Below are 19,741 nucleotides of genomic sequence, written 5' to 3' on the forward strand. Positions count from 1 at the left end.
CCCCACCTTTTCCCTGGGCTGAGAGAGTTTGGTTTAGTGATTGGATCACAAACCAGTTGTTCATTAGAGAATCAGTAGGGACTTGAGGAATAAGACGTAATCTCGGGGGTAAAACAGATATTTGACCCATCCGTTATTACGAACAACCTGTGAAGGGTCGACTTGCTAATTATGGTTAAAACATGTGGACATAAAATGTCTACAATGAGGGGAGTGCAACTATGGGCTTTAGTGAAGTAACCCATTAGTTAACGAATGGGGATTGATCGGATCTAATGAGTTTAGCCAATTAATCTCGGATCGTTGGAGCCCATGATCTGTAGGTCCGCGAGGTCCTTCTACTAGCTCATAACGGACTAGCTCTAGAATAGCGTGATAAGTTAATTTGAAACGTTCAAATTAGAATTAGGAGAATTAGTAATTATATGAGATATAATTACATGTTTAATTTAAGAATTAAATGGAATAGGAGAATATATTTAAGTATGATTTAAATATATAAAGATGGATATGTGTTAAAATTAATTTAATATTTGATATTAAATTAATTAAGTTTTATTTAATAATTAATTTATGAAATTAATTAATATTTCTTTTTTAAAATCAAAATAGATTTTTAAAATCAAATTTTGATTTTATGATAAAATTGAAAAGGGAAAAAAACAAAACAAAACACTATAATAGAAAAAAGAGATTTTCCATTATCCATCTTTGTATTTGCTCACACATGAAGCATTTACTTTGCCTTGTCTTTTCCAAGCATGAGCTGCAACTCGTCAACTCTCTCTTTTGCATGTTGATCTACAATATAATGAAGAGATTGGAGTGAAAATCGAGCATGCAATCTATAGAGATTTTGAGAGAAATTTTGGTTTGAAGAAAGAGTTCTTCAGCTAGTTTTCTGCAGTGAGCATTTCTCCTTCTACCCTTGATTCAAGCTTGTTTTGAGTCCTCCAACTCAATCTAGAGCACCAAGAGAATAGTAGGGAAGATCTTGAGGTGGTCTACAAAAAATTTGAAGAAGATAGCACCTGGTGAAGGAGCTTTGAAGAAGTTCTACAAAGGTATATCTTGAAACTCACTTGTTTCTGCAAAAGCATGCTTTATATTTTGCCAAAATTAGTGAATTTGAGTGCTTAGATGATCCTTGTGTTTTCGTTGTTGTTGATATAATTCTAAAATTGGTATTAGAGCATCAAATAAGCATTCAATTCACTTTAATTTTTGTTTGGTGGGTGTTTTATATAAGAAATATGAAACCGGTGCACTGATATGGTTTTCTGAGTTTTGTCTTCTCCAAGCATGAGCTGCAACACATGCAACTCTCTTCTTTGCATGTTGATCTGCAATATGGTAAAGAGATTGGAGTGAAATTCGGGCATGCAATCTATAGAGAATATTAGAGAAAATTCGGTTTGAAGAAAGGTTTCTTCAACAAGATTACTGCAGTGAGTGTTTCTCCTTCATCCCTTGATTCAAGCTTGTTTTGAGTTGCACAACTCAATCTAGAGCACCAAGAGAATAGTAGGGAAGATCTTGAGGGGTCTACAACAAGATTTGGAGAAGATAGCATGAAGTGAAGGAGCTTTGAAGAAGTTCTACAAGAGGTATATCTTGAAACTCACTTGTTTATGCAAAAGCATGCTTTATATTTTGCCAAAATTAGTGAATTTGAGTACTTAGATGATCCTTGTGCTTTTGTTGTTGTTGATACAATCCTACAATGGTCCCTGCTTTAGATTCATGAACTTGGCTTGCTTGTTGTACCTCACGTGAATAGAAAAGTACTTCCCGTAAAACTGCTTCTTGAACTGGTCCCACGTGACTTGGCCTCCATTGGCTTCTATCATTCTCTCAGCTGAGCGCCACCAGTGCTTGGCATTATCAATTTGAACAAAAGCGGCACACTGCAACTTCTGCTCTTTTGGACACCTCATGTACTGAAAAATCCTCTCCACAGTGGACAACCACAACTCTGCGTCTGGGAGGTCTTTCAGGGACCCGCTAAACGTCGGGGGATCATACTTCTTGAAGTCCCGTAGATATCCGGCTTCCAAGGAAGGCCCTGCCATAGTCTAGTTCATGGCCCTATCTTGATCCTGAACTTGTGGTAATGGGATCGACGAGGATGGCGCCTGCTGCGATTGTGCGTGCTGAGCTATCTGCTCGGCCACCATATCCCTTAGCTGTTCTACTACTGAAGGATCTCATACCGAGAGTTCTATGAATGGGTTTAAATCACTCCGATTTCACAGTGACCGAAACACAAACGACATACATTCCATACATACAATTATGCATATAAAAGTCATTATCGGCATGCTCTGAATACAATAAAACACAAGAAAAGGGGTTCATACCAGATGAAGACTGTCTTCGTATGACTGAACCCTCAGCAGCGAAAAACCTCCCACCGATCTACAAGCACCTGACGAGTCTGTCGACTGCAACAACACGATCAGAGCGTACACGAACAATTCCGCGAGGACGACACCACCACAAGAGAAGCCCGGGTATCCTCGATGTAAAAAACCCAAAGAGTGGGCTCTGGTGAGTTTGGTAGACGACGGAGGAGAATACGTCGTGTAGACGATAAGCAAGTGGGAGATGAACTCTGCTATCGTATAGCGAAAATGCTTATCGTATAGTAGAGCTACAAGATCGTTTAGGAAAAACTGAATGATCGTTTAGAAAAGATGTATACGATCGTTTAGAGAACGCGTGAAGTAGACGATCGTTTATATGAACGAGCTTCTATGGTATAGGCTCTCACGATCGCTCTTTCACGGATTCTGTTTGAGCGCTTGGCGATACGAATGCACGATTGAATAATAATATGAAAACGATTTTTATAGCTTTAACCCGCCGGTTACCATAACCTTTGCAGCCCCACTTCCCACATCCGAACGTGAATTAATCGGTTAATTATCAAATAATTAATCAATTAATTTCATTAATAAATATAATCATATTATATTTATGTCCTATAGTTTGATATCATATATCTACTATAGTATTTTCTCTTCTACTTGATATAAATTATATTTATATCTAATTTCCTCTAAAATAATGTATCTCATACATTTAGCCAATTATATCATATATAATTAACCAGTCCAATTATATCATATATAATTGAACTTCCTCTTGTCAATTTGAACATTTCAAATTAACCCAAACACTGGTTCTCGACTTTGTCCAAGCTACCCAGGTGACCTAATGGACCTGTGGCTCGAAGCTCCAACAGTACGTGAATAGCTGACTAAACTTTTTAGCCATGAGATTCACCATCTGTTAACTGTCATGATTCCATTAAAGACCAACAGCTGAACTCTTTTCAGCATAAATATATTTCTGTGTCCATCGGATATAACCAATCATGAGTACAATGACCCTTCATAGATGTTTGTAAGTACAGTTGGGCCAATTTAGCGTTTTACCCCTGTAGTTACATCTAACTCCTTAAGTACCACTGATTCCTCTAATGAACAATACAACATAGTCCAACTATGTGTGAACACCACTCGGAGTCCAACTATGTGTGAACACCTCTCGGGCCAAGAGAAGGTGTGTGAATTTCATCTTGTGTAGTTGTGTTCCCAACTCCCAAATCAGACGAATCCCCAAAATGGTAGGGTTTGAATAGGCGACTTGGCCACTCGCACCCATACAAATCAAAGGATCGCCCTCGATGGCAGGAGTTCCCAACTCACTCGGGATTGAGGTCATGTTACCTATGGTCATCCTAGTGAAGTGAAGTCTCTGTCATGAACGGTGTTATATAACAAGACATTAACACTTCGTGGTCGGGTCTTATACAAACTCTTTGTATAGGACAACCCTGCTAGTATGTCCCCAACACGAATGATCAGGATCAGACCATCTGTGGTAAGTCACAACACTTGTGACCATTCCACAAAGCGGGCTGCGTCCGTAGCATTACCAGGATAAGGTTTTCCTCCTATATCCATATACTACAGACCATTTTGGTTATCACTCAAGACATGATCCACTTGTATGTCACCACATACATGCTTGAGTCACATACAGATAACCAGGATTTTATGTTTATTGATTTGTGGTAAAGCAAATAAAACAAATAACCGAGCAAAACAATAAAATGTGAAGTAAATATCATATATTAACAATCACAGGTGTTCGTATTACTGTTTACAAACTATAAGACACGAGACTTTAGGGCATCAACCCCAACAACTACGGCTTGCGTGATGACATTTTCAATAGTTGCAGCCATGGTCGTATATTCTACTAGAATTTCTAAGGATGAAGGTCCTGGCGAGGCATAGTTGAAGTTCGAAGCCCACTTCTTGGTCTAACCTTTTGCCAAGTTGACCTAGAAGGGTCACGAGGTGGCGGGTCCTGCACTTCTGCCTCTTTTTCTAGTTCGTGGTGCCATACCTGATAACCACTCGTAACACTTTAATAACGCTTGTAGGGTAAACCATCAAACGACTGAACAACAGGTAAGATTTCATATATATTTCCCTAAAGAACTTTAAAAGACATACCTGGCGATGACGAAAGATCCATTTGTGGCCATAAGGAACAGTTTGGACTCACGATGTAAGTTAGTCTACAGAACCTAAAACTTAGGCTCTGATACCAACTGTAACGACCCAACTTTCTAGTATGTTTCTAGGACACTACTTATACATGCATAGGCTTGGCAATACATTTTCTCAAAGAATAATAAACTAAAAGAGATAAAAAATTTATTTAATTAAATAATGCTCAAATAAGTAAAGAAGAGAAAACCTAAAAAAAATGCCATTTGGGGTAGCTCTAACCCAACTTTAAAATAAATAAAAATTAAATAAATCAATAAATAAAATCAATGAATATTTCATAAGATTTTAAAATGCCTAATTCCTAAACTAGACTCTAGTACATGAAACCTAAGTGCGGAAGCAATAATTCGTCCAAATGGCCAGGTCACGAATCTCTCTTGTCATGCGTCGGTCTATCTTTACCCTTACCTGAAAAACATGAAAAGAAAAGGATGAGTATAAAAGTATACTTAGTAAGCGACCCATTACTAAGCCCATTCAGTGCTCTGTTAGTCTTTCCATTGGGACAGAAGTGTACAAGGGAATCATAGGCATAGGCATAGGCATAAGGGGTGAACCTGAAGGCACACTTTCATAAGTAGTGACCTCAAAGGTCACAAACACAAACATGAGTGGTGGTCCCAAAAGAACACCGTACATAAGCATAGGGTGTGGGCCCGAAGGTTCACAACATGCGATGTGCATAGCCCAATGGCAACACTAACAGTCACTGAAATCTCATACAGACATAAGCATACAAACAAGGTCATAAATCATGTCAAGATCACCCAATAGTTCACAATTTATCCATCCATCAAACTTTGCGACAACATACATGACATATGGTGACATAAGCGTAAGCTTCCAAAATTTTCATCTGACCAGCAAACATATCAAAATATTTTGTTCTAACTTAGGAACTAATACGTAACACATGCTTGGGTTCGAGGGAAAACCGATAGTAAACCACTTACCTATGTTTGACCCAACGAGTAGATTCCAACGCAAGCACAAAAGCAACGAAACCCACTCACTCGAACGATCTCCCAACACTCCAAATGAACCGTCCAACCTGGCCACACTATTAAAACAACAGTTTGACACAAAACACAATAGCATTACCCACCTACAAAATCATTGACACTTCATCCACTTACCTAAGGATACCAAACTGCCCAAAACGAATCTTCACTTCGCTTGGAAACTTCCTTCACCACCATAGTTCCTAAATCTAACCACAAAATTCCATAGGTAATAAAAATAGCTTTGGCTCAATACAACCAATGACAATGAACCTACCAAAGGAACCCAAAACTTACCCCAAACAGAAGAATTAGACGGAACCAACCACGATTCAACGACAACTGGAACTGCCCGCGTCAAAACTTGTCAACGACGTGTGTGTTAAGCCGACGACTGGCAAACTCGTCAAGGCGCGGCTGGACGCTTCGGGTCTGGACGAACGGGTTCGCAGCCTCGGTTCGTCGATCGTCGCTTCGGGTCGACAAATGGTCTAAACACTTCCTGGCGTGATCAACGGCGGCTTCGGGCGGACTCCTCACGCGACCGAGCTTCACCACAGAATGAGCAGAAGCGGAATGGGGGACGACGTGGCGTGAGCAACGCAGACAGCTGGCAAGTGGCAGACCCACGCATGACTGGCTGAAGAAAATGATTGAGGAAGAAGGGTATCACACGTGTGGGGCTGAGAGGAAGAAGAAGGAGAGAAAAAAAATAAAATTTTCTTTTCTTTCCTTTCTCTGCACGCAAACCGAGGACTCTTTAATTCCACGTTTATAATCAATTGTACCCCATTAAACCCTAACTTCTCCCTTTTCCTTAAAGAAATATACATAATATATATATATATTCCAAAATCCCCTAACTACTTATCATATATTTTCAAACCCAAAATAAAAAGAAACAAGACAAATTTTACCTTACAATCTTTTGAGACGTTACAATTAAACTTTTTGACTGAATCATCGGAGTGGCGAGTACCACACCAATATTATGACTCTACCAATCCAGTATTAGGACTCCAATGTACCTTACTCCTTAACCAAAATTTGGTATTAACATCAATATGATGGATAACTGCCTACCTGCTTTTGGTTAGTCTCTCAAGTTCCATCAGGGTTTAGATCTTGAATGGGTTTCCATATTTCTATGGACTACTCTGTAAATGGGTAACAAAAGATCCAATTTGCGCTTTATGGGCTTACAGAACATTGCAAATGGGGCGGTGTAATTTGGGCCCAAAATCGTTATCTATTGCCTTCTCGGCTACAATAAATAAATAAACCGACGGCCCAACGGGAATCATTTACACCCGTCGTCGTCGTTCGTCGATACTCTCCAGAAAAGAATTTAATTTTGAACCCTGAAGCAAAATTTGGCGGGCGAACAAGTGTACTGTACAGCAATTCATTTTCTCTGTAAAAGAATGGAGAACAAGGCGAAGGATTCTGTTCGTGCGAGGTTGGAGAAACTTCGAATTGTTCGTGAAAAGGAAATTCCATTTCAGCAGCAGAAGATGGAGTCCTTCGTGAATTCATTCTACAAATCTGTGGAATCGATCAATGTAAGGTCCCGAGCAAATGCCCTAAGTCAAGGTAAGCCATCTATTTTCTTCAGTTTACTCGGGAAACAATTCAGTGCGAAACTGTAATATTGTTATTGTGATCAGTACAACACTGTAATCGGTATTAGAACTGTATATGAAGTCACTATTAGGGTTTTGAGATGGGTAGCGACGTAGCGTATAAGACTCAGAATGAATGTAATTTTATGGGACTGAGTAAAGTTTACTTTGAAATTTCTTCTTTCATCTTTGATTGATCTATTTCTATTTATTTTTTGAATTCTTAGGGAAGCTGGGGGAACTAAAAGCGAGGCTGAGGGAGGCAGAAGATGAACTGGTTAAAGCTCTTGCAGGTATGAGCTATGATTATGCTACTTTCCTTTAACTCTGCATAAGTTAGAAATTTAGAATATACTACTTCGTTGAAGATTGAATCGACTTGAAGCGGCATTTAAGAATTGAGTTATTTTTCCACTAAAATTGTTGAGAATCTTTTCCAACGGTAGTGTTTTGGATTTGGAGCAAGTGATGGGCGAAAGGTTGGTGTTTGTGATGCTGGTATTGTTTCTTACTTAAAAATAGTACTCATCATAAGGGTTTATTTCCTTTATACTTGCATATTTTTGTAGTGAAGACTCGTAAAGAGGCCAAACGCCTCACAATCATCGACTCGCTTGCAACTTCAAAATCTAGAATAGAAGAGCTCAGGAATACTTTACAAGACTCCAAAGCAAGAAGGGATGAATATTCTACAATTATATCTCGGCAATCCTTAGGTAAACTTTGTAAATATAATTTATTTTCTTTCAGACCCAATCTTCCTTTATGCAAACTGCACATGGACCAAAGGTAAATGCATTGTTATCAACAAGTTGATGCATTGCTCAATCTTTATTCACTACTTACCTGCAAGATCTGACCATAACTATTTTGTAAACTTCAACTTCACTAGTTCCATGCAAAAACTGATTACTTCTCTCTCTATCCAATGCCATCAAAAGCTTTATCTTCATCTGAACGTAAGGAACCCCAAGAGAGTGAGTGCAGAAAGGAAATACAGGAGGCTATTTCTTGGTACAAAAGAGTTCTTGATTTTCATATTGAAGGAGGACATGGTATGATAATATCAGCTAGTTTACAGTTTTTGGGAAAGCTTGAGATTCTTGACAACAACTCTCGGCATTTCAGGGGTGAAGTTCTCTTTCAAGAAAATAAATGTAGTCAATCCCGATGAAGAATATTCTTTTACTATCCGTCATGCAAATGATACTTATATGTGTAAGTTTTGTCATATGTGCACTTAATATGTGTTGATTTTTCATGCTCATTAAATAACCCGTATTTTTTTTCCTTTACTTTTTAGTGTTAGATTGTAACCCATCCTTACCAGATATCAAAGAGTTGATACATGAATTAAATAAAACAAATGGTTTATTCAAGCTCGTCAGGATCATGAGACGGAGATTCCAGGAGGCTGCAGCAAAAGGTGTGCACCGAGTTTTTAACTTTTTGCTTGAAGGGTATTTTAAAACTAAGTGCTTGTTATATTTTTATTATTCGACAGGAGTTGAGGCTCAAGCATTGTCTCTGCATCAAGGTTCAATGATAATCCCTATGTCAGCTCCAGGTTTGTCATCATCAACTGAGAGAAGTGAATCTTCAAGTGAAGAAATTAACAAGAAGGATGAACTTGAGGAAACTAACAAACATACTAAGAAAATTCTGCCCGGAAAGAAACCAGCTATCAAATCAAGTGGATCTGCATTTTCATTGCGTCGATCTCCTCGTTTTAAGGTATATTCAATTTAATGTTAGGTGTCTGCTGCTTATGATTTAGGATTCTCTGGTCTATGATATTAAGGGAGTACTATAACTTCTATGCATAACAGGTTGATGTTTTTATGCACATTTCAAAATGTTATGCTAGAGAAAATTACTGATAAAATGCGTCTTGTATGGCAGGTCAGAAAATAAGGTTGGAGGCTACTAATGATTGAACATGTATTTGATTGATGGGGTCCTGATTTGCAACATTTGCCAGGCATATACTTTGCAATTAACGTTTATTATGGGGCCATGATTTCAACATTTGCCAGAACTTCTCTGACTACTGTGAAGGCTCCATATCTGAAAAGTGAAGTTGAAGAAGGCTTGATCACATGACCTGGTGTATGTTCGTTGTATCTGATTTGTTTCTGTGTGTATTATTTTATACGAAGTTATGATTTTCATGTAATGCATGGGTTGATTATCCCAAAAGTACCGAATGCTAGTATTTTGTAGTCATCTGATGATCTATATGCTAGGTTTCATATCATCGAACTTAACTTAAAGATTGTGCAGTTTCTAATTAATTAATTGTGAAGGCTTAAGGTGCAAGTTCACTTCTCGTTGGGGTTGAGTTGGTATGTTACAATTTAAGTTACTTTTTTTAATTAGTAGGTTCTCTTTCATTACTTATTTTTCAACCATTCTCTGGTAAGTTGCTCTTATTGCAGGGAATTCCCTCGTAAGAAAGCTAAATATATTACACTGGCTATTAATATTATTTGACTTTACTGTAGGTTGAGTAATACATTATTTGAACAGGGCTGAGGCTGAAGGGGGAAGACTTTCTAGCCCCTGTATCTTTCAGGTATTCCTTAAATTGACTTTCTATCTATAAAACTCTTAAATGACAAACTTATGTACATCACATCTGAATCTTATTTTTTTATTTTTTTATTTTTTACAAATGTTGAATAATATTTGATTAAGAGGAAAGTTTGCTTAGTCGTCTATTGATTAAGTTGTGAGTTTGAGTCCAAAACTTCTGTGCTTCTAACTCATCATTGGCTAGGGATGAGCAGGTAGTCTCGTTACAATCTGCGTAAAATTTTCCACTCTTTCCTTCTGTTTGCGAACTCAGTGCTACATAGCATGTTGTTGATGCTCCCTGCATAGCCATTTTGTGTATTTTGTGAGTTAAATCAATCATGAACAGTGCTTTGGGGGGGGGGAAGATTATTTGCTTCTGATGAATCATACCTGACTTGTAGTTTTTAGCAACTTTGATGCCATAAAAAACAAAGAATCTGCACAGGAAAGTTTAAGAAGTCAGTTTCTCTCATGCTTGTGTTGAAGGACGAACTTTACGTTATTCATATGCATAAGAACAATTTAACGCTGAAGTTATAGCGTCTACCTGTGATAATGCCCTTGTGAGCTCTAATGATAGCAGTTTTTACAATTCCTGGATGTACTGCATTTATGGTGACTCTGGCATTTCTTCCCTGCCATGCCGCAAAAAAGAACCTTGGTGAGTCACTGAAATCTTTTCCTTGCTTAATATTTCTTGCAATTGTTAGCTAGTAGCTGGGTATTGGAAGAATTAGAAGGAAATGGATACTTTGAGGAATAGGGTTGAGGGTTCTTTTAAGGAATAAGGAAGGATTTGCAATGATGTTTTAGAAAACTCTACCTGAAGTTGTCTTGATATTTCCTTAGCATGCAAAATGTTGGCCAGTTTTGACTGAGCGTATGCACGAGTGCCATTGTAACTGCAAATAAAACACAATTCTTCAATATTTCTTTCACAATAACAGTATTAAAGAAAATGAGACTGCCGGTTTGAAATGACTTTTTAAAAGCATGTCCAATGCAAGGAATAGAAGTTGGGGAGAGTGGAGTTCTTAAACCTAAGTTTCATGTAATATCTTTACACTGACCAAAATGAACATAGTTTAATTAGCACAGTGATTGTACTATCAACTTAAAAATTAAAAAAAAAAAAATTGCATGGTAGATCTACGATTAAACAACTCCCCAAATTTAGCAATGCCAACTTACTAAATAACTCCATTAATTGCTCCCTGAGTATTTTTAAGTGCAAAAGTATTTGTATTCCAAATAGACTGTAGAAAATGTTGGCGTACTTGTTCGGGTTGAGCATTTGACGAAAGCTTAAACCATCTTTCTTCACCCAGCCATGGACAACTGAAGAAACGTTGATAATCCTTCCTTCGATTCCTGTCTTGGCTGCTGTTTCTATCATTTTCTCTAACACTCTCTCTGTCAGTAAATAATGTCCTGCAAAGAAGATGGGCAAAAACAATCCAAACTGTATATTATATCATTGCATTTATTTGAACTTTTAATTTTTAGTGATAATTTTACATTATATTATATGTGATACTTCAGTCATAAATTTAAATTTCTGCCACTTATTTTTTTTTTTTAATTTTATATATATAGGTTTTTATGCTTTTGAATTTGGTTCATTTTGGTATTGTACTTTCAATATGTTTATTTTGGTGTATGTACTTTTAACTTTAGTTTATTTTAATTTTTGTATTTTTTAAAAATAGGCTGGTTTAGTAACCATTGGTTTTTTTCTTTTAATTTTTAAATTAAACCTATAAACACTACTTTCACCTCTAAATTTTTTCTTTTGTTATCTACTTTTTACCACTAGTTTAAAAATTAAACCAAAATTTGAAATTAAAAAAGTAGCTTTTAAAAACTTTTTGTTTTTAGAATTTTGTTAAGAATTCAACCACTGTACTTGAAAAAGATGTTAATCATAGTATAAAACAGGGAGGAAATAAGCTTAATTTTCAACAATCAAAAACAAAAAAAATGAAGACCTTGTTTGGTAACTATTTTGTTTTTTTGTTTTTATTTTTGAAAATTAAGCCTATGGACATTACTTTTACCTTTAAATTTCTTTCTTGTTATCTACTTTTCACCAATGGTTTAAAAAATCAAGCCAGATTTTGATAACTAAAAAAGTAGCTCTCAAAAACATTTTTTCTTTTTAGAATTTGGCTAAGAATTCAACTATTATACTTAATAAAAATGCAAACCATTAAAAGAAATATAGATGAAATAGACTTAATTTTCAAAAATAAAAACAAAAAATCAAATGGTTACCAAACATGCCTTCGTTTTTCATTTTAAAAGACGAAAATAGTTATTTTTTTAAGTTCAAAGACTAATAAAATCAAAGTTGAAAATACAAGATTCAAACGAATATTTTTAAAGTATAGCAACTGAAATGAAACAAAATTAATAGTATAGGGATCAAAATAAATATTTTAGAAGTATAAAGACCAAAATAAGTCAAATTCTAAAATACAATGATGGAAACTTTACTTTTTTTTTTTTTTTTTTGGGTTTATATTCTATTTATATTGAGGCACAAAATTGAAGGACCACGTGGGGAAGATACTTTCTAAAAAGTTTGAAACACCTACCAAGCTTGTTAAAAAGCAATCTTTCGAATGTGGAAGGGGAGGGGTCAATTCAAGCAAAATTGGTTTTGCATATAATGGATGGAATTTTGTGTCTCTTAAGCTGGGAATAATTTTGAACGTGGGTATCCACCAATTTAGTGTTTCATCCTAAATTTAAAGCACCATAAATTGATTTTGAGCTACATATTTTTAACATGGTGATTTTCTTTTAATCTAATGAAAAAAACACTTCAAATTGAATAGTTTTATAGGCTAAAATCACTTCTAATAATTTTAAAAGTTCTAAATTTCGTTTTGATCATGGTTCTAAAATTTGTACACCTTCTCACCCTTTACACAATTGATATGGAGGAAAAAATAATTTGGTTAAATTACAAGTTTAATCTATAAACTTTCAAATTTGTGTCACTTTCGTTCTTGAAATGTAATAAATCATAAATTTTTAATAGTTCATAATATTTAAAAAATTTTGAAATTAATTTATTCACCCGATACAAAATTGAAATTCATGTCTAATAGACTTTTGAAAAAGAATAAAAGTTATAGAATAAGTAGTTATATATAACCATAAAAATAAAAATTCATTGATCTGTTCAGCATGAAATTCAAAAGTTTACTAATCTATTAATAAAATTTAAGAAAAAAAATATATCTTTTTGGTCTCTGTAATGTTTTAAATGAGTTAATATGTTGAAAAGGTCCACCTCTTGCTAAAAAAAACCTATAAAAGGAATTTATAGATACTAATGTAGCAAAATGACGTAGAAAAGGACTTTTTTTTTCCCACTTTCTTACTAATCTTACCAATCTATTAATAAAATAAAAAAAATTAAACTTGTAATTTAAGGGAAAAGTAATTTGAAACGTAGACGGTGAAGAACGGGTGGGAACGGGGTCCGGTGTTTCACTTGTCTTTATATTGATTTGTGTTTGGTGCATATTTTCTCAAGTCGGGACCCACCGCCAGATACGCCACCATACATTGTTGGCCTCCTAAATATATCGTTTTACACCTGGTCGGTTTGTCTTTTCTTCATTTCTTTTTTCCCCGAAGGTAATTTTAATGGCCATTGGGACTTTATTAACACTTTGTAAATATTTGTCAAACTTATATCATTAACTAATTCTAATTGATTTTGAAACCTAACCTCTCCCTGTACAGAATCTTTAATCAAAATCCAACCTCTCTTTCTTCCTAAATTACTCTACCAAATTTCCATTTATTTTTTACCATCAAACTAATTAGATTTTAATATCAAAATCCAAACTGAGCGTACAATTGAAAAAGAAAGAAAGAAAAAAATATTATTAGTTTCTTGCTTTTTATGATTATTATTTTTTTTTAAAAAAATACTACCTTAATCCTATACTTTTTTATTTAGTTCATTTTCTTCTTTATACTTTAAAAATGTTCATTTTAATCGTTATGATTCATTTTGTTCTTTATACTATTATTAAGTAACCATTTTGGTTCATTTATTTTTATTTTTATTTTATTTTTTAGGAATAAATATAGTTACTTTTTGAAAGTTTAAAATCAAAGTTGAAAGTATAAAAACCAAAATGAATATTCTAAAAATATAGAGACCCAAAATGAATCAAAACCAAAAGTATAAATACCAAAATAGTATTTAAACCTTAATTTTATTTAGTTTAATACGTTGAGATGATTCGAACATCTAATTTCTTGATCAAAAAATATATGCTTAAATTAATTAAGTTAGAAAATATTTGGGTTCATTTCGGACTATACCTATCGTGTAACCCACTAAAGTGTCCAAATACGAGGGTTATTTGACAAATTTTTTCTCTTTAACAAAAAAATATTTTTTATATATATTTTATTTTGTAATTAAAAGGAATGCATGGAAATATGGGTGATTGTACTCAAATATTACTCATTCAGTTATATATATTAATTGACCAAAAATTAAAAATAAATAGATTCTGTGAAAAGAAAAATGTAAACACATACCCAAATAATTTGTTGCAAATGTCAACTCAACTTTGTCTTCAGAGAACTCCAAATTCTTAGAGAAGACTCCAGCATTATTTCTGCATATATATAGGAGTTTATTTATATTATACTTTAGTTTTAATTTTTTTTATTTAAAAAAATTAATATATTGAAATATATATATATATATATATATATATATATAGAGAGAGAGAGAGAGAGAGAGAGAGAGAGAGTTTTACATGAGAATGTTAAGTGGGAGTCCAAGAGCAAGAAACTCATTACAGAATCTTTGGACAGAAGCCAATGAACTGAGATCAATCTCACACACAATAATCTCAGCCTCAGGGCTTTCCTTTTGAATTGCTTCTTTTACTTGAGCTGCTTTTTTCAAGTCTCTTGCTGGCATCACTATTTTCACTCCTCTCTTTGCCAATACCCTTGCTGTTTCTGCCCCAATTCCTGATGTTGCCCCTAATTTTCAATAATCAAAAATAAATTGTTTTTTCAATTTCCTCCACTTTAATTATGTATAATAATTTGAGTAAAATTTTAATTTACACACACAAACATATATATTCTTTTGATGTGTGGTCCAGAAAGCTGCTATATATACATAGATGAGTGTTGATCCAAAATACAATCTGAAAAGTGACAAAACCATATCTCTGCTATTGATATGAGAGCCTCAAATGAAGAACAGATGTTCCCATAAAATAATAATAACAATAATAAATCCTACTTCCCAAATTTTTATTTTTTATTTTTTTTATATATATGAGTGTACGAGCCTAACTTAAGCGCTCCTCGACTAATCCCATTTCCCAAATCTCAAAAAAGAATTAGCCTTTTTGAACTTCTCTTGAGAGAGAGAGAGAGAGGAGAAATATTGAATGCATGCAAAACCCTGAAGAAATCACTAAAACTCTCAATGGTCAATGACAAATTGAACTTAATATATTGTGAAGAATAATTAAGAATATATAACCCAATTTAGCAGTGTATATATGATTCTCCAAAATTCAAGAGCAGAAGGATTTTAAATTTCAAAAGTTCAAGAATTACACATAATGATAAACTCATTGGAGGCAAGAAAATGATGAAATTATCAAAGCCCAAGGAAATTAATTTAGAAGGCTCCATGCAGACAAGAAAAAACAGAGAGAATATAATTGAGAAAAATAAGAAGAAAATAGATGAAAATTATAATTACCAGTAATAATGGCAGTAAGTTGAGAAGTAGAAGTGGAAGAAGAAGAAGAAGAAAATAGAGTGACTTGTTCAGCAGTGGATTTGGAGCCATAGCCACTGGGGCCTGGAATTCCTGCCAAGTATCTAAGAGTATCCTTCATCAGTTTTCCCAAACTTAGAATTATGGAAACTGAAAACACCATTTTCATATATAACATTAATTTCCCCCCCCCCCTTTTTTTTTTTTTTTTTAATAGGAAAAACCCAATGGTCACTCACTCAAACTGACCATATTGCCCATCAGAATATTAATATTAGTATTAATAATATTATAAAAGAGAGGGAAAAGGAAAAAAGAGAGGAAAAGAGGGAATTTTTCAGGTAGCTTGATGACCACCCTATCAAGGTGGGTTGCTCACAACTGTCCAACTGATGATGTGGATGTCAGATTATCATCACGTACTGTTCTTGTCCTATGATTGGTCTTCAAGAAACCCAATCTATTACTATTGCAAATACAAATTCTATTTCATGTTTTTAAGTTTACGTAATTGAGTAAATGTGTGTTTTATACATAGTCTACATTTTATTTGTTATAAAGTTGATAATCAAAGAGACACATAAAACGTAAAGAGTATAAAAATTCACATAGAAATTTACGTGATTCACTGATATAATGGATTAGCAATGTTCATGGATATAGAGAGAGAAAATACCATATTACAGATTCAGAAGCGTCAGTAAGTTGGAAATCAGTTTTTATATAACATACTCCTTTAAACATGTTATAATTAAATCGACAAATAGAGATGAGTAGAAAAATGTCAAAATTTATATAGGATACTTCTCTAAACCGTAGGGTTAAAATTGTAAATAACGTTAATAGACAAATCGAATGGGGACGCAGAAAACATAAATATATTATTTTTAGAGTTTACTCTACTTGAATCACATAATCTAAAAACTATTTTCAAATATAGTGTTATGAATACCTTGAATCAATTGAATGTTATTTCATTTAATATTTTGGTCTTAAGATCATTTTATTGAGATAGTTTGAATATGATATTTGACGTTTTGAATGACCGGGTACTATAAGCGAATTTATATAATTTATGAATGGTTAGAAATGGTTTAAGAAGACAAATTATTCGAATAATCCTAATTAGGGTGATGATAGAGGAGGAATTAATGTGAAATGTAATGAAGAGATCAGCACCGTCCGTTGTTTGTCTTTATTTTTTTATCATGATTGCTGTCTGTCCTCATTAGATGTTTTCCATATTGTGGTTAAGACTCACGAGTGGAGTGGCCCTTCATTTGTCAAACCAAAAGGTATATAGCATAAAAACTTCAACAAAACAAATTGAAAGAAAAAAAATAAAATAAAAAACAAAAAGTTTGGGTGAAATATTAAGAAAGCAAAAATTAATGGCTTCATCTGCCCCTTTGATTGTTTTTCAAGTAATTTATGCCCTTTTAAACCAACCACCTTCAATTATGTCCAATTTTTGTTTGGTTCTTCATATTTAATATTTTTTTCTGATTTTTATTTTGTTATTTATTCATACATGATACATTACTGTTTTTTTTAAAAAAAAAAATTACTCAGTAATTGACACGTACATACTCTTTCCATTGAAATCATAGGTTCAAATCCCCTATTCCATTTATGTTGCTTACTTTATTTCCATGTTAATTTTATTTCAATCTGTTATAGGTGATTTTGGACCGAAGAGTATAATGGATAGAAAACAAGAATAGAAGCAATAACATTAATAAAAGTAACAAGGTTTGGGCCAAAAATAGCACCTGAAGAGAGTTAGACCAAGTCAAAGCCCAAATTAGTGTGCTCAGGCACGACCCTAGCAAAGTGACTAGAGTGGAATATCTCACTCATGTTTCAGTCTAAAGCATCACCCTAGGCTCATTTTGGGCCTAAGGGGAGATACTCGGCCTCGACTACGTTAACAAAATAGCTAAAGGCTCACGCATGTCCCAGGTCAAAGTATCACCCTAGGCCAAGGGGAGATACTCGCCCTCAGCCAACCCTATCCAAACATAAAATCGGGCACGATCCTCAATCCGATAGGTTATCTAATTATCCTAAGGTGACTCCAAAATCTTTGGGACCAATCTTGGTCAACTTTCTCTATAATACATGGATTATAGGTAGATTTTTAAAAACAAATTAAAATATTTTAAAATATTGTTCAATGGAAAATTTAATAGCAAATGAGTAATACATTTTGTATACAAAGTTGAAGAACAATATAAAAAGAAAAACATTTACAGCCAATGTAGTTCAATTGATTGAGAAAAAAAAATATATTATTTTCAATTTGGCATGACTCAATTCGTCAAGATGTTAATAGTTTTGACCAAAAATTTAGAGTTTACAAATCTCACTTTACATATTGTTGAATTAAAGAGAAAAAAAAAAAAAACTGTCAAAGCATTACTCGACCTCCATAAATTAGGTCGGAGGTTCATCTTTTTGTTGAACTCAAACAAGAGGGAAAAAACATGTGAAAGTTGAGGACCAAGATAATACTAATAAGAAAGTCCAAAACTAATTTTTCTTCTCCTATGATTTTACAAGAGGCACATTAGAGTTAATTAGCTACCGATTAGTACAAGATTAAATTTTATCAATTCTAATATTCACAAAATTATATATATATGTCAATATACATGCAGATGGTGACATAATTTGAAGTTGAATGAGATCTTAGCATTTCAATATAATATATGGTTTTTTTTCTACATGAAGGAACCTTATTCTCCAACATGCATGCGAACACTTTAGGTGTGAAACCATACTGATTTCCCACACGAGTGCATCTAGAAACCTACTAATGACTAAATATTATCACAAATTATTTCTTTTAAAAAAAATCTCCAAGAAAATAAATAATAGTGAGAGGGAATTTTTTTTTTGCTGGAAAAAAATAAATTATAATATTGAGATGAGATTTGATCATGTAATGAGTAAAAAGGTGGCATTATAATCAATACATTACCATTGGAGACAAGAATGCTTTTGCTGCATGCGACTTTTGTCGTCCCTTAAAAAAAATTACAAAAATATTTTTAAAAATTTTAAAAAAGAAAAAAAGGGGGGGGGGGGGGGGGGGGTCAATTTTCTCATCCTTATGTGCTTTGAGAAATGATGGGAAATGTTGGAACTTTGAGAGACCAAAAACCCTAGCACTTGAGCTTGACTACTTAACAATGGTGGTGCCAAAACTCAGCTAATATATATATATGCAATATGCCCCCATGGATTCTGGCCCCATTCTGTTTCCCAACTTACAAACATTATTCATTCTCTCTCTTCCTCATCTTAACCTAAAACATTTCTTAGTTTAAACTCTATATTTTCCACATTTCATCTTTCATATTTATTTCACGTTAGGTTTTTATCTTATCAACCTTGGTTAAATTACCAATTGACCATAGAGGTTAAATCAATATTAATTCGAAAGAAAATGATATTATAGAAGTATGAACACAAACTTCTTAAACCATCTTCTGTGATACCATGTTAAATCACCAATTCACCTAAAAGATTTTTTTTTAAATCATTAGTACCGTGATAAAATGGAATGTGAATATATAAATTAATGAGTGAGGATAAATTTAGTATTGTATCGTCCAACAATCTTTCTAAATATTTTACCTTGACTCTTACCATGTTGATATAATATTAAATTTGGCATAACTCATCAACTTAATTAAACGTTTAGGTTGATTGGTGAATTAAAATGGTATAAAAACAAAGGTCATGAATTCAAACCTCTGTAAATATCATTTTCTCTCTAACTAATAGGGTAGGAAAGTGTTAGAGTTGTTGATATAATATTATTAAATTTACCGTATTCCTTTCAACCATTAAAAGTTTTATATTTTTATACAGAATCACTCAATTATTTGTCTATTTCTCGTATATTTTTGTTATTTTATTATATATATATATATATAATAGTAGAAAGGTTCGATTTAAACATAAAGTCTAATATATATAGAGTAAACAATAATGTTGTAATGCAAAATATCTATCTCATAACTTACAAGTCACATTTGGACTCGAGTATTGGTATGGGATCTAACAACAAGAATACTCATATTAGGTTTGTTTTACTGTATGTGTATAATAATTGTAGATAGTTTTAAGTATCAATTCATGTATGATTCAATTGGAGGG

At 33.7% G+C, this 19,741-nt stretch overlaps 2 protein-coding genes across 2 annotated transcripts; one reads left to right on the plus strand and one right to left on the minus strand.

The window, feature by feature from the left end:
* Window positions 1-6,796: 6,796 nt before the first annotated feature.
* Window positions 6,797-9,531, plus strand: LOC120072204 (kinetochore protein). The gene is made up of 8 exons (XM_039024613.2): window positions 6,797-7,183; window positions 7,440-7,505; window positions 7,782-7,928; window positions 8,154-8,267; window positions 8,341-8,430; window positions 8,516-8,638; window positions 8,717-8,946; window positions 9,115-9,531. The coding sequence occupies exons 1-8, from the start codon at window positions 7,015-7,017 to the stop codon at window positions 9,124-9,126; spliced, it is 951 nt and encodes a 316-aa protein (XP_038880541.1). The 5' UTR covers window positions 6,797-7,014; the 3' UTR covers window positions 9,127-9,531.
* A 144-nt stretch (window positions 9,532-9,675) lies between these two features.
* LOC120072202 (short-chain dehydrogenase TIC 32 B, chloroplastic-like) lies at window positions 9,676-15,836 on the minus strand. Its single transcript, XM_090311360.1, has 8 exons — window positions 15,557-15,836; window positions 14,586-14,817; window positions 14,362-14,441; window positions 11,067-11,220; window positions 10,613-10,691; window positions 10,337-10,424; window positions 10,180-10,226; window positions 9,676-10,087 (listed from the first exon to the last, which is right to left on the minus strand). The coding sequence occupies exons 1-8, from the start codon at window positions 15,750-15,752 to the stop codon at window positions 9,905-9,907; spliced, it is 1,059 nt and encodes a 352-aa protein (XP_090167486.1). The 5' UTR covers window positions 15,753-15,836; the 3' UTR covers window positions 9,676-9,904.
* Between the last annotated feature and the right edge of the window lie 3,905 nt (window positions 15,837-19,741).

Source organism: Benincasa hispida, chromosome 2, assembly GCF_027475165.1.
Source record: "Benincasa hispida cultivar pf3 chromosome 2, pf3_genome.v1.1, whole genome shotgun sequence".
NCBI classification, from domain to species: Eukaryota; Viridiplantae; Streptophyta; class Magnoliopsida; order Cucurbitales; family Cucurbitaceae; genus Benincasa; species Benincasa hispida.

Bases quoted from the DNA above. Each gene is read 5' to 3' on its own strand.
- LOC120072204 (XM_039024613.2), top strand. From the start codon at position 7,015: ATGGAGAACAAGGCGAAGGATTCTGTTCGTGCGAGGTTGGAGAAACTT. The intron at 7,929-8,153 runs GTAAACTTTGTA...TGCCATCAAAAG, and splicing joins TATATCTCGGCAATCCTTAG to CTTTATCTTCATCTGAACGT. The intron at 8,431-8,515 runs GTAAGTTTTGTC...TTTACTTTTTAG, and splicing joins TGCAAATGATACTTATATGT to TGTTAGATTGTAACCCATCC.
- LOC120072202 (XM_090311360.1), bottom strand. From the start codon at position 15,752: ATGTTATATATGAAAATGGTGTTTTCAGTTTCCATAATTCTAAGTTTG. The intron at 14,818-15,556 runs GTAATTATAATT...ATTGAAAATTAG, and splicing joins ACTTACTGCCATTATTACTG to GGGCAACATCAGGAATTGGG. The intron at 11,221-14,361 runs GTATGTGTTTAC...TCTTCTTTGCAG, and splicing joins ATTTGCAACAAATTATTTGG to GACATTATTTACTGACAGAG.